Genomic DNA, 14,983 nt, shown 5'->3' with positions numbered 1-14,983 from the left:
GGAGGGGATGTAATAGCTGGACTTCTAAGAAGGACAAAGTTCTAGTAGTTCCTTCCTTGCTCACTTCAGATGTGGCCAGGTTCTCTTCTGTCCACCTGGAAGGATGCAGGAGGAGGATGAGGCAGGATCTGGGAGACTGACTTACACGGGTGAGACCAGAGAAAACAAGATTGTAGCAGCATGGGGATGACATCAGCAGCACAAAGAGATAACAGGACCTGGGATCAGGGACACAGGTGACTCCTGTGGGCAGTAACATCTTTGTGTCTAAATTTTCTCCACTATAAAATAATAATGCTGAGCTCCCCAGGGTTTGAAGAATCCAACGAGGTCACAGGCATGGGGCCTGGAAAGAGGTGGTCCTCAGGGAGCGGTCACATCTGGGGCTCACAGTCAGCCTGCCGAAGCTACCAGAAATGTTCCCTGCAATCTCTCAGAAGGTCAAGAACGTCTCTCCAGGGTTACAATATATTGTGAGGTTCACCTTGCAGTATATTAGTGTTGACCCCACACTCAGATTTCTGCTCACTTCCTTTTTCTAGCTAGAAACCCTCCTTAGTTTTAGGGAAGAGCCCTGCAAAGAGTGGGCTGCATAAGGGCAGGCTTCCAGTCTTTTCGGGGCATGAGCAGTAAGGGAGGCAGATGTGTCCAGAGGAAATCACGTTTCAGCATGTCGGTGGAATGCATCCATGGAAGTTGGCACTTGGTTCCAGGAGAAAGTGCTTCCTCCCTGAGAAGGAATAGCAGATCCAAGCACCCAAATCCCAATCAGCAGCATCCAAATCTCGATGTTTTTCCATGTGTAAGACTTCCCGACCTTCCATTTCTTTGCTCCTTGAGAACAGGCTGTGAAATAATTCGTTGCAAACAAGAGATGCCTTAGTGAGTTTTATCTGCTTCCCTACCCCTCAGGCTTCCTAGAGCTTGAGGCCCAGTGTGGGGGCAGGAGAAAAGCACAGCGTGTGAATTGAGGGGGATAAGAAACTATGTGAATGTGACTTCTAACGTAGGACAGGATGAAGTTGTTTGTTTTTTTAATCTCATATTTCATGCAGGGCTGGGCTGAGGATGGGGCAGGCATGGCGTATGCCCTACGTTCACTGCCAGAGGGGGCTCCCTGCCTGCCACAGGTGAGAGCCAGCTCTGGGGTGCCTGCCCCAATGGGGGATGGGGGTGGAGAGGGCCCATGGGGGGGAGGGGTGGGAAGGATTGGTCCCCAGGAGGACTTGGCCACAGAATCCAAAACCTTATTTTGTGAATGTAATTTTCTCAGATTATAAATGAAATCACAACAGGTTAGACCCTTATGTTGGTTGATTTTGATACTGCACACTCTTCTCTGGGACGCTCTGTAGAAGAGCATAATGTGCACATAGTGAGCGTGTATGTGCACATGTCTGAGAATCTGGCCTACCTGCATTCTGCTAAGTGAGTCTGAAATGCCTCATCATCCTGATGTTGAAAGTACATTTTAATATAGAGTATCAGCAGTGTTCCATTAAGGCCGACAACCACCAACCTCAAACAAATTGCATGTCTTACTTTATAAATAAAACATTGAATGATGGCCCTGGACATAGTACATTTTGATCTTAATGTTTTTTTAAAAAAGAGACTTTACGATATGCACTCTGATTCTCAATGTCCTCATTACCTCTCCTCACCCCTACCTTGTTCCTACTCATTTACCCTCTATTGCTCAGCAAATGAATTATTGACAGCATTTTCGGCACTTCATGTCTACTCCCCACCTCCAAATTCAAAGCTCTTTTTAAAAAACTACCCACATTCAACCCATTTTCACTTTCTGCTTTTTCAGGGTTCTTTTTTTATTCCTTTTAACGTCACTGGCCAGCAGCCCTGCCTATCCCAGACTTCTGTATCTTAAAGCATCAAGGACACACATCATGCAAATGACTTTCAAACTCAAGTACCGAAAACACTGTCACCAGAGAAACAAAGCGAGGTTCGCTGATTAACCCTGACACTTTTATCATCATGTTGTAGGCAAAAAAAATAAAGAGTTTAAATGCATGTGTAACATGTTCAACCTATTCTACGACTAGGTCTTGGTAATTCCATCCTTTTGGCTCCTGTAAACAGCCGCCTGAAAACGTACACGTACTATTTGCTTACAGGGTTTTCCACCTCCATTTCTAATGTCCCTTGCCTTCTCTTTTTTTTTTTTTTTTTTTTTTTTTTTTTTTTTTTTTTTGCAGTGGTCAGTATACATCCGAGCTGCTGTCCGGAAAGAGAAAGGCCTGCCCATCCTAGTGGAACTGCTCCGAATAGACAACGATCGTGTGGTGTGCGCGGTGGCCACGGCGCTCCGGAACATGGCCTTGGACGTCAGAAACAAGGAGCTCATCGGTACGTTCTCTCCCTTTCACAGTGTCTCAGTTTTTAAATGAAAGTATTTTCTCATGGGGTGTGTGTGGTAGAACTCATCTGCAGAACAAATGCTATTCAGAAACAGTGCATTCATTAGAGGCCTCATGTTTTCCAACTCTCCTTCTAGTTTAAATCCAACATGGTTATTTATCATTTAGAATTTAGAGGAAAATGCAATGTTTGTTGACATTTCTAATCCTTGCAAATTAAAAGTGACTGCTGCGCTCAGCACTCAATACCCTTGTTTCAGTCCTCCCAATCTCCATCAGGCTGTTTGTCTGTGAGGAATTCTAATAGAATACGTGTTCCGTTTCATCCCCTATTTTTATCAGATGAAACCATACCGGTTCTTTAATCTTCTTTTTAAAAAATCATCTTCCTTTAATTTGGTATTCAAGAAATACAAAGGACCTTTTATCAACGACACAGTAAAAAGGTAATACATTCACCATTTGTTCAAAAAACCTTTATTTATAATCTGTTCTGGTCTAGACCTATTCTAGACCCAGAGATTATATTAGTGAGCAAAACAGAAAGAAAGCCTTGCCCTGTGGAGTTTGCATTCAAGAGGGGAGGGGATGGACAATAAACAAAATAAACATATGCATCACATGGTGTGATAGAAAAGTTTTATATGGGAAAAATGGAGCTGGGTAAAGGAAACTGTCACTGGTAAGGTTACAATGTTTTGAAATTTTTTAGTGAGGTTAAATTCACATAACATAAAATTGACCACGTTAAAGTAGACCTTTTCAGTGGCATTTAGTACATTCAGTGTTGTACAACCACCACCTGTGTCAAGATCTAAAACACTCTCATCACCCCAGGGGCAAATCCTGTACCCATTAAGGAGTCTCTGTCCATCCCCCTCCTCCCAGCCCCTGCTGGCCACCGATCTGCTTCCTGTGTATGGATTTCCCTGTTCTGCACATTTCACATAAGTGGAATCATATAATGTATGACCTTTTTTGTCTGGACTCTTTTACTTAGCATGAACATTATTATTTTATTATTTTTATTGTAAATAAATTATAATGGCATATATTTATGGGGCACAAATCAATGTTATGATATAGGTATACAATGTGAAATGATTACGTCAAGCTAATTAGCATATTCATTACCTCAAACCCATCATTTTTTGTGGCCGAGAACATTTGAAAATTTACTCTCCACAATTTTTAAACACAAAGTCCATTATTATTAACTGTAGTCACCATAGCTGTTGCTGTACAGTACATCTCAAAAAATGTATTGCATCTGCTTAAATGAAACTTTGTACCCTTTGACTAACATCTCCCCGTTCCTCCCACCCTGCCAGCCTCTGGTAACCACCATTCTGCTCTCTGCTTCTATGAGTTCGTTTGTTTTAGATTTTATGCATAAATGAGATCATATAGTATTTGTCCTTCTATGCCTGGCTTATTTCACTTAGCATAATGTCCTTCAGATTCATCCATGCTGTTGTAAATGACAGAATTTCCTTTTTTAAGGCTGAATAGTATTCCACCGTGTATATGTACCACAGTTTCTTTATCCAGTCATCCATTGATGGACACCTCGGTCACTTCCATACCGCGGCTGCTGTGAATAACACTGCAGTGAACATGGGAGTGCAGATGTCTCTTTGGGATACTGATTTCAAATTTTTTGGATATATACACAGAAGTGGGATTGCTGGATCATATGATAATTATATTTTTAGTTTTTTGTGAAATCTTCATACAGTTTTACTAATTAGTAAAGTAATGGCTGTTCTAGCTTACATTCCCACCCACAGTGTGCCAGGGTTTCCTTTCCTCCACATCCTAACCCACATTTGTCTTTTGTCTTTTTGATAATGGCCATGGTGAAAGGTGTGAGGTGATATCTCATAGTGATTTTTACATTTCTTTAATGATTAGTAATGTTGAGCATTTTTTCATGTATCTGTTGGCCATTTGTATGTCTTCTTTTGAGAAACATTGATTCACATCCCTTGCCTATTTTTTAATTGGGTTGTTTGCTTACTTACCAATGAGTAGTCTGAGTTCTTTATATATTTTGAATATTAACCCCTTACCAGATTTATAACTTGCAAATATTTTATCCCAATTCGTAAGTTGTCTCTTCCTCTGTTATTTTCTTCACTGTACAGAAGCTTCTTAGTTTCATGTAAACCTGTTTGTCTATTTTTGGTTTTCTTGCCTGAACTTTTGGAGTCAAATCTAAAAAGTCATTGCACAGACCAATATTGTGTAGCTTTTCCCCCTAAGTTTTCTTCTAATAATTTTACAGTTTTGGGTCTCATGTTTATGTCTTTAATCCATTTTGAGTTGATTTTTGTATATGGTGTAAGAGGAGGGTCCAGTTTTATTCTTCTCTACATGGATATCCAATTTAGGGTTGTGATTTCAAAAGCAAGGTCAACGGGCCGAGCCCGTAGTGCACTAGGGAGAGTGCGACGCTGGGAGCACAGCAGCGCTCCCGCCGTGGGTTCAGATCCTATATAGGGATTACCGGTTCGTTCACAGAGCTCACTGGCTGAGCGCAGTGCGGCCAGTCTCAAAAAGGACAAAAAAAAACAAAAACAAACAATCAAAAGCAAGGTCAAGATAGGAGTGGTTGGAAAGGTAGCACTTGAGCAAAGACTGATTAGGAGGTGATAAGAAGGTGAGAGAGAGGGTCATGCAGATATTTGGGGGGAAAAGAATCCAAGTTGAAGCAGCAGGCTCTTCAGACAGCCCCCTAGAGTGGGAGCAGGGAGGATGCTGGTGGTTTCCAGGTCTTCAAGGGGCTTCATGTGCCTGGCAGAGTGAGTGGTGGGAGCCTGGGTCAGATTCTGGTGCCCCTTCTGTAGGTGGGAAGATGCCCAGGCCAAGGCTGGTTGATATTCAACCCACAGGACCCTGCTGGGGAAGGGCACACATCCCCATAGACCATTGTCCCAGTTGGTAGGTGTCACGTAATCCTGCCCGACTACACCAATTTGTCTGGTTAGGCTAAGGCCTGGAATCCTCACAGTGCCAACTGTAGAGCTCTCTTAATCCTGTTCGTGACACCAATTGTAAGCTACTCGACCACACCAGTTGTCAGGCTCTTTTACCTGCAGGCTCTTTTACAAGCCCATTCACGGACTGGGTCACAAACCCTTCATATGCCAGGCTGGGTCGTCAGACGTCAGACCCCTTACACGCAGGTCTATGAGCTACGTAACCAACCAAAAGGTCCTTGGAATCACAGGTTGGAAAGCATGGCTGCGCTGGGAGGATGCCCGAGGCTGATGCCCGCCTGCCTGCTTCACTAAAACACTCTCTCTCTCTCTCTCTCTCTTTCTCTAAAGAACACACGAATAGCAACAAAACTAAAAAGATACATTGGCACACATGCACACTGACTCCTCACACACACAATTTGCTTACAATGGATATGCTAAAACCACACCCAGTGGGACCCGAGGTGAGGGCCCTGACCAAACTATTCTATTTTCCCAACAATCCACACCTTCAGGGTCCTTGCCTTACAATCTGTGTGTTCAGAATCTTCCACAATGTTCCCTTAGTGAGAATAAATGGGCCTTACATTTATTACATATATGGAATATTACACATTCCATCCCAGTCTCAAAAGTCTTTAGTTGCAGCACCAACTCAAAAGTCCAAAGGCCAAAGTCTCCTCTGAGACGGAAGGCAAAAGTCCTTCCAGCTGTGAACCTGTAAAGTCAAAAACAAGTTTATCTACTTCCAAGATACAGTGGGACAGACATTGGGTACACATTCTCATTCCAGAAGGGAAGAAAAGAAAGGAAAACAGTCCCCAAACAAATACGAAATCCAAACAGAGCAAACATTAATCACACTGGGGCAACCTTGCTCCTACAGCTCCACCAGGTGCAGACCATTGAGCTGCCTGGTGCCTGCAGCTTTTCCAGGCTGGCACTGCATGGTGCCAGCAGCCCCATGGTTCTGGGCTCCTGGCGGCAGTCCCGCTATCCTGTCTCCACTAGACATTTCCTCAGTGAGGGTTCTCTGTGGGGGCTCTGACCCCACATTTCTGCTCCACATCACTCCGTAGATTGAAAGTGAGCTGAGATGCCAGGTACCCTTCAAGCTTTATTAAAGAAAGAAATCTGCTGAGCTGTACTCAAAATGGAGGACAGCCCGGGGCTGCCCTAAAAATGGGAGACAGCCCCTAACATAAGGCAGCAGGAGCTTATATTAGCTTTTGGGTGCAAAATGTACAGGCGGAGGGACCATTAATTTGATGTAACTGGGTGGAGAACTGCGCCAATGCAAAAGCTGGAAAGTTGTTTCTAAGTCAGGAGACTTCTGGTAAAGGGATGGGGGGAGGAGCTTGGTGCTGGAGTGGAAGACAAGGCCAGTGGCTATTCTGTGCTTATTGTGTGCACAGTGGTGCCATTCATGTCCAAGATCCATCAAGTACAAATGAGAATGACACAGGGCCCTGAACTTATAATATCTGGAATACTGTTTGGAATGAAAGACATAATTCATCATAAGGCTTTGTGTTGACACCCAAAGCACAGCAACAAAAGCAAAAATAAACAAATGGGATTATATCAAACTAAAAGGCTTCTGCACAGCAAAGAAAACAATCAACAAAGTGAAAACACAACCTGAAGAACGAGAGAAAATATTTGCAAACTATTCTCTGACATGGGATTAATGTCCAGAATATACAAATAACTCAAACACCTGACCAACAAAAAATAAATAAATAAATAAAAATCTTTAAAATAGGCAAATGAGTTGAATAGACATTTCTCAAAAGAAGGTGTACAAATAGCCAACAGGTATATGAAAAAAATGCTAAATATCACTAATCATCAAGGAAATCCAAATCAAAACCACAGTGAGATATCATTTCACTCCAGTTAGAATGTCTATTATCAAGAAGAAAAAAAACAAAAAACAAATGCTGGTGAGGGTGCAGAGTGAAGGGAACACTTACACACCATTGGTGAGAATGTAAGTAACATAGCCATTATGTAAAATAGTGTGGAGGTTCCTTGAAAAGCTAAAAATAGAACCACCATATGGTTTAGCAATCCCACTACTGGGTATTTATCCAAAGGAGAGGAAATCAGTATACTGGAGAGATATAAGCACTCCAAATATTTGTTGCAGCACTATTCACAATAGCCACGATATTGAATCTACCTAAGTGTCCTTCCACAAATAAATGGATAAAGAGACAAATGGCATCATTAAGATGGTGGACTAAATGATCCCTGGCATCGCTCCCCCAACAAGGAATCAACTAGCAGCAATTAAAGCACAAAACTGCCATTCTGAAACCACTACAACTTAGAGGAAGAAAAGGAAAGACCACCTGAGTCCACCAAGATGTGGAAAGCCCCAGCAGATGGGATGAAGGATCACTCCAAACAGTGCTAGCTGCTCCGTAGACTCGTGTGGCACAATGCACAGAACAGCTTCCTGGAGTGTGCAAAACTGCTGTAGCCCTTTTTGCATAAAGCTGTTTGGAGCCTGCAGGTAGAAAAGTGCTATGATCACTGGCAAAAATGATCACTTCAGAATGCCCCATCCCATTTCTAAAGGCAGCATAGCTACTCGGGAAGTTCTTGGGTGCCAACATAGGAGGGAGGGGCTATAAGTGATGGAAAGAAAGCTCACTTCATAGCTCTCCATTCCCACCACACAAGGCCAGCATAGAACTGTACATGGAGAAGGCCACTAGATCTGTTTTCTCACAGGTGAGAGAAGAGAGTAAAATATGGTGTCTAATTTGCCAAGTGGTTTATGAGTCTGCATGGGGTCCAATCTGCAGCCTGCCCATGGGAGACATTTGAAGTGCCAGTGTGGCTGATTCATCAGGGGTGCATTGAAATGCAATCTTGATGGCTGATCTATGTCCCCATTAGCACAGGCACCACAGAGTGGAGACACAACCATGGGAAAGCCACAGTCTTGGGCTGGATTTTCCACACAGCCCAGTTGTTTCTGTGTAGTTTCCCCATGACTGTGAAGTGACTAAAATGCCAACAGTTAAAATCCAGTTTGTGCAAAAAGGTCTTCACCAGAGACTGAGAAACAATGGCAAGGCAGCAATTTAGCACAAGCAGAGCATTCGAGTTCCAATCCCTGCAGTAAGTCTTCTCCAACTCAGGAATTAATGGCAGGGCAGTAAATTAGTTCCAGTGCCATGTTTAAGTGTCGGTGGTTGTTATTAATACACAAAAGAATGGAAAACAACAACAGCAACAAACTATAGACTGGAGACAAAGTTCTGATACTGAGCAATAAAGGCTAATACCACCAAAGTATACCTACAAGACCTGAAAGAGGTAGCCATATGCTCAAATGCACAGGGATCAACACGAAGACACAGAACTTGAGAAAGAACAGGGAAATATGACACCACCAATAGATATGAGCAAAATGTCAGCAATAGACCCGGAAGAACAACAGTTTTATAAAATATCTGACAAAGAATTCAGAAAAATCTTCTTAAACCATTCAGGGAGTCACAGATAGAAAATTAAATGAAACAATCTGGGAGCAGAATGAGAAACTTGACAAAGGAATAGGATCAATTTTTAAAAAAACAAATAGTGATTCTAGAAATAAAGAGTTCACTAACTGAACTGAAAAACTTGATAGAAATCTGCAATAGCAGACTTGATCAGAGGAAAGAATCAGTGAGCTCAAAGACAGAACACATGAAATGACCCAATCAAAGGAGCAAAAAGGAAAAGCAATACTAAAAATTAGGCAGGATTGTATGGGACACCATCAGGTGAAATAACCTCTACATAACGGGAGTACTCAAAAGAGAGAAATGATGAAGAGACCTAGAGAGCATAGATAAGGAAATAATGGCTAAAAATTTCCCAGGTATGGAGATATATGGCAGCATCCAGGTACAGAAAGCTCAGAAGTCACCAGTCAAGTTCAGTACATAGAGGAATACCGCAAGGCACGCCATAATCAAATTATCAAAAACCAAAGATGAAGAAAGAATACTGAAAACAGCAAGAGAAAAGTAAACATAACATGAAACAGGGCCCCAATATGGCTTTCAGTGGATTTCTTAGAAAAAACCCTAACACGCAGGAGAGACTGGAATGACATATTCAAAGTGCCTAAGGAAAAAGGCTGTAGCCAAGAATTCTGTATCCACCAAAACAAGCCTTCAAATATGGGGTTTTTTTTGTTTGTTTTGGTTTGGTTTTTTAATGATAATACTTGGCTTCAGTGGAAAGAGCAAACAATATTACGTCACTTAAGTTTAGCACAATGCCACCTGTTTCAGCACACGGACAGTTCCTGACGAAGATGGCAGACATTTATTTCAGCCAAGTCCCCACCCTCTCTGCCAGCAAGCNTGCACACTGACTCCTCACACACACAATTTGCTTACAATGGATATGCTAAAACCACACCCAGCGGGACCCGAGGTGAGGGCCCTGACCAAACTATTCTATTTTCCCAACAATCCACACCTTCAGGGTCCTTGCCTTACAGTCTGTGTGTTCAGAATCTTCCACAATGTTCCCTTAGTGAGAATAAATGACCCTTACATTTATTACATATATGGAATATTACACATTCCATCCCAGTCTCAAAAGTCTTTAGTTGCAGCACCAACTCAAAAGTCCAAAGGCCAAAGTCTCCTCTGAGACGGAAGGCAAAAGTCCTTCCAGCTGTGAACCTGTAAAGTCAAAAACAAGTTTATCTACTTCCAAGATACAGTGGGACAGACATTGGGTACACATTCTCATTCCAGAAGGGAAGAAAAGAAAGGAAAACAGTCCCCAAACAAATACGAAATCCAAACAGAGCAAACATTAATCACACTGGGGCAACCTTGCTCCTACAGCTCCACCAGGTGCAGACCATTGAGCTGCCTGGTGCCTGCAGCTTTTCCAGGCTGGCACTGCATGGTGCCAGCAGCCCCATGGTTCTGGGCTCCTGGCGGCAGTCCCGCTATCCTGTCTCCACTAGACATTTCCTCAGTGAGGGTTCTCTGTGGGGGCTCTGACCCCACATTTCTGCTCCACATCACTCCGTAGATTGAAAGTGAGCTGAGATGCCAGGTACCCTTCAAGCTTTATTAAAGAAAGAAATCTGCTGAGCTGTACTCAAAATGGAGGACAGCCCAGGGCTGCCCTAAAAATGGGAGACAGCCCCTAACATAAGGCAGCAGGAGCTTATATTAGCTTTTGGGTGCAAAATGTACAGGCGGAGGGACCATTAATTTGATGTAACTGGGTGGAGAACTGCGCCAATGCAAAAGCTGGAAAGTTGTTTCTAAGTCAGGAGACTTCTGGTAAAGGGATGGGGGGAGGAGCTTGGTGCTGGAGTGGAAGACAAGGCCAGCGGCTATTTTGTGCTGGTTCTTATCGTGTGCACAATGGCTCCGGCCACATCCAAAATCCCTCATAGATGACCTCCGCAGCGGCTCCATCCCTGCAACAGGTCTCAACCTGAGTCCAACTTTTTCATACATCTTCTGAAATCTAGGTGGAAGCTGCCATGCCTCCACTGCTCTTACATACTGCTGGCCTGCAAACTTAACACAATGTGAATGCCACCACCACCGAGGTCTTTGGCTTTTTCCTTCAGAGGTGCTGAGGCAGGATTGCTCCAGGCAGAGCAGCTGGGATGCAGGGAATAGTTTGCAGAGGGCAATGACACCTCAGGTCTGCCCTCCAGGACAACTCAGTTCTCCTAGAATGGGAGCGGAGCTCTCCCAAACTTCTCAAATGCCTTTAGGATATTTTTTCCCATTGTCTTGGCTTTTTAGCATCTGGCTACCTCACCACCAAGATAATGACTTTAGCAAACAGTTGATCTGCTTCACCCTTTTGTTTGTCTCCTGCTCTCGCTTTTACATTCTGGCTTTTGAATTACTTCAATCAGCTCAGCTTACACTGGCTACTCATTCAGTCTCAAGCAGTTCAGCAGCATTAACCCACAGTTCAAACAGCTGCATTTTCCCAGTCCGTCAGGGAGTGGCTGCCCTGTCTCTGTGCACATCCACAGCCATCCTGTAGCCACTGCCTCAGAGACAGGCATGTAGTAACGGAGACTAACTTTTCCACCTTTTCACCAGGTGAAAACATACTTGAAATTCTTCAGTGGCACTCATTCTCAGGTCATCTGCCCATCTGCATGGGGCACTCTTTTCTTGGGTTTTACAGCATCCGGCCAGCCATCAGGTTTAAGTGGCAACCTCCAAGCCTTTTGCCTTCAGACAAACACAACACGCATTTACTACATAGTCTCTAGAGCACGTTACAACATCCACCCCTAGGTCTCATAGCTGGAGCTGCCAGAGGCTCTCCCTGTTTCTGCTGCTTTACTGTCTCAATTTCTCATGCACAACAGGTCGTGCCTGGAGATGCACGGTTTTTCCCAACTCATCACTGGGGTGGTCGTCTTCCCTGGTGTGAGAGGCTGGAGTGGCCAGTCACTGCACGTCATCCTCCGGGACATTTATCCATGCTTCCAACAACTCTGCTTTCTGCTACAAATCTTGATCAGGGTGCAGCATAGTGATCAGCAGCCAGGCTCTGGTCAGCAGAAAAGTGGGAACTGGGCACCACATGCTCAAGGATAGCCATATTTCCTCCTTCTTCCAAGGGCTTTCGACTCCTGTACCTGCTCAGAATCCTGTTGCAGACTGTGCCAATTGTGGCGGTCTGCTAAGGCTAATGTCTGCAATCCTGCTCATAGCGCCAACTGCAGAGCTCTCATAATCCTGTTCGTGACTCCAATTGTAAAGCTACTAGACCACACCAGTTGTGAGGCTCTTTTACCTGCAGGTAATCCTGCACCAACTGGGCCGATTGTTGAGCTAGGGCTGGGTCTGGAGCTCCCAGACCCCTCAAGCCCATTCACAGACTGGGTCACAAACCCTTCATATGCCAGGCTGGGTCCCCAGACCCCACACATGCCAGGCTAGGTCACCAGACCCCTTACACACAGGTCTGTGAGCTAGGTAACCAGCCAAAAGGTCCTTGGAATCATAGGTTGGAAAGCATGGCTGTGCCAGGCAGACGCCTGAGGCTGACGCCTACCCGCCTGCTTCACTAAAACTCTCTCTCTCTCTCTCTCTCTCTCTCTCTTTCTCTGAAGAACACACGAATAGCAACAAAACTAAAAAGATACATTGGCACACATGTGCACTGACTCCACACACACAATTTGCTTACAATGGAAGTGCTAAAACCACACCCAACAGGACCACCCGAGGCAAGGGCCCTGACCAAACTATTCTATTTTCCCAACAGTAGGCATCTGGTATTGATTGAGGAGATGATTCCTTAGGGCCACTGGTCAGGTTCCAGGATGAAGTCTGGCAGCCTGACTGCAGATAACAGTTGTCAATAGGTGGCAGCTGGAAGCCGGGTAGCAGGGAGCTGGATCAACCACCATAGCAAAGGAACAGGTTATCTGTAGCCTCTGGGGAACTGGGAGAAAGGAGATGACACTAGGCAAAAGGGCAAGATTCCATTCCTGGTGCAAATTTTTGATAGCTACATGGATCTGTTTCCACTATCCAGATTTCAGAGTGTGGTATACTAAGCCCTTCGTGATCTGGGAACCAGCCAGTTTTTCTCCTGCCATTTCTCAGTGCCCATTGCATCCTCTGATTAAAAACCAAAGTGTTTGAAGGTATTCAGCTGTTTATTTACTCACAGCAAAAACAGACTTCAAATCAGTGTGTAATAAATGCAATTATTCACCATACTTGCAATATACTATAAGGCAGGAAATAAACTTGCAACTTGATATTTATGCTTAGTTGGAGTTTAATTTAAATGTTGTTTGGATTTTGTATATTTTGTACACTTCAACTAGGTCATTAGCTCTCCATATACTCTTCTTTTCGTCGCATAGTTGTTTCAGACAGGACAGTGCTGGGGCTTCCAATAAAATCCTATCCCTCCTCTATAAAATGAAGGAAAAATCAATAGCTAATCAGTCTACTGCCTGGATACTAACTACTAGGTATTGTGTGTTGCATGTTTTACCTCTTTGGGTGGATTCAAATATAACAGAATAGTGAACTATTGATTGGTTTTCTGGCTTCTAGGCATCTCTTCTTTCTCAAAAGCCAGTTATCTAGTACATCATCTGAGGCAGGAACATTTGGAGCTCCATACTGCACATGTTAAATTAAGCCTGTACTAGTAAATGTCACCAGACAGGAAGTGGAGCCAATCACTTAAAAATAGAAGTGGAAATATCTACAGTCATGAGATTTATGGAATCAATAGCTTTTTCCTTGAATGAGAAGAACGGAATTTAACAAAAACATTAGATTCTATTTGGGAAAAAGGAAATGTGACTTTTGCTTACTCTTTTATTTTAAATATTGTATCAAAGTAGTGATTTTTGTAGGAAAATGCTTTACTGAACTTAATACATTGAAAAGAAAGCTGCAATGACTTTGAACCAAGAACAAAAAAATACTAAATTTGGATCTCTTCTTTCTATCAACTCTCACTGAAACATTTGGTGACCTCATCTGGTTTCATGGCTTTGAAAATCATTTATATTCTGATGACTCCCAAATAGATTATATCTGGCAAGATTCCCAGTTCTTGTGTCCAACAGTCTATCCAATATCTGCACTGGATGCCTAATAGGCATCTCAAATATGTCCCAAAGTGAGTCCCCTCCCACCCCCAAACCTGCTCCTTCCACAGCCTTCCCCATGAAAGGACACCTTGGTATCTTCTTTGACTCATATCCAATTACTCTCATATCCAATTCATCAACAAATCTGGTCTTCCTTCTGAATTTTGCAGAATCTGACACTTTTCATCATCGTCATGGCTTTCTCCCTGCCCCAAGCCACCCATCATCTCTCACCTGGCTTATCACCGTGGTCTACCCTCTGTCTCCCTGTACAGTCCTCCTTCATAGCAGCAGCCCATGAGGTCCTCTTAAAACCTTAATCAGAGCATCTCATTTTGGTGCCCCAAACCCTCCCCAACTCAGTAAAATTAAGTCTTAGCCAGGCAGCTACAGCTCTGTCAGATCCAGCCCCCTGTTCTCTCTTCAACCTCATCCCTCTCAGCATCAGCAATGTTGCTGCAGCCAGTGGCTCACTGTGGTTCACTTGTCACATGAGCCGAGATCCTGCCTCAAGGCCTTTGAACTTGCTGCTTTCTCTGCCTGGAAACCTGCTCCCAATGTTGCTGCAGCCAGTGGCTCACTGTGGTTCACTTGTCACACGAGCCGAGATCCTGCCTCAAGGCCTTTGAACTTGCTGCTTTCTCTGCCTGGAAACCTGCTCCTCCAGGTGTCTGCACAGCTCAGTCCTCTCTCAGTTCTCTACCCAAATGTTGCTTTCCCAAGAGAACCTTTTCTGGCTACCATACTTAAAATTCCACCCCCAACTCCTTTCCCTGCTTAGTTTTCTCCACAGCACTGATCACCTATTATACAGCGTTATTACTTATTGATGTAGTTTCTTGTTCATCTCCCACTCACTCCCGCACTGGAATGTAAGCCCTTTGAGGGTGGGGAGTTCTGCCTTGTTTGTTTACTGAACTATCCTGTGTACCTAGAGTGGCATCTTAACCATACATAGTAGGGACTTAATAAGTCTTTGC

The 14,983-nt window shown here is 43.7% G+C and overlaps 1 protein-coding gene across 1 annotated transcript in view; it reads left to right on the top strand.

Moving 5' to 3' along the window:
- Positions 1-14,983, top strand: part of CTNND2 (catenin (cadherin-associated protein), delta 2) — a 449,347-nt gene that overhangs the window by 324,987 nt on the left and 109,377 nt on the right. Inside the window, exons 10-11 of the mRNA XM_008568289.1 lie at positions 1,056-1,130; positions 2,220-2,370. Of these exons, the coding sequence (XP_008566511.1) occupies positions 1,056-1,130; positions 2,220-2,370 (226 nt within the window). The remainder of the gene's footprint in view (positions 1-1,055; positions 1,131-2,219; positions 2,371-14,983) is intronic.

This window comes from Galeopterus variegatus, unplaced genomic scaffold (assembly GCF_000696425.1).
Source record: "Galeopterus variegatus unplaced genomic scaffold, G_variegatus-3.0.2 Scaffold394, whole genome shotgun sequence".
In the NCBI taxonomy this organism is placed as follows: domain Eukaryota; kingdom Metazoa; phylum Chordata; class Mammalia; order Dermoptera; family Cynocephalidae; genus Galeopterus; species Galeopterus variegatus.
The sequence above is the reverse complement of the archived record's forward strand: the minus strand, read 5'-3'. Positions and strand labels throughout refer to the sequence as shown.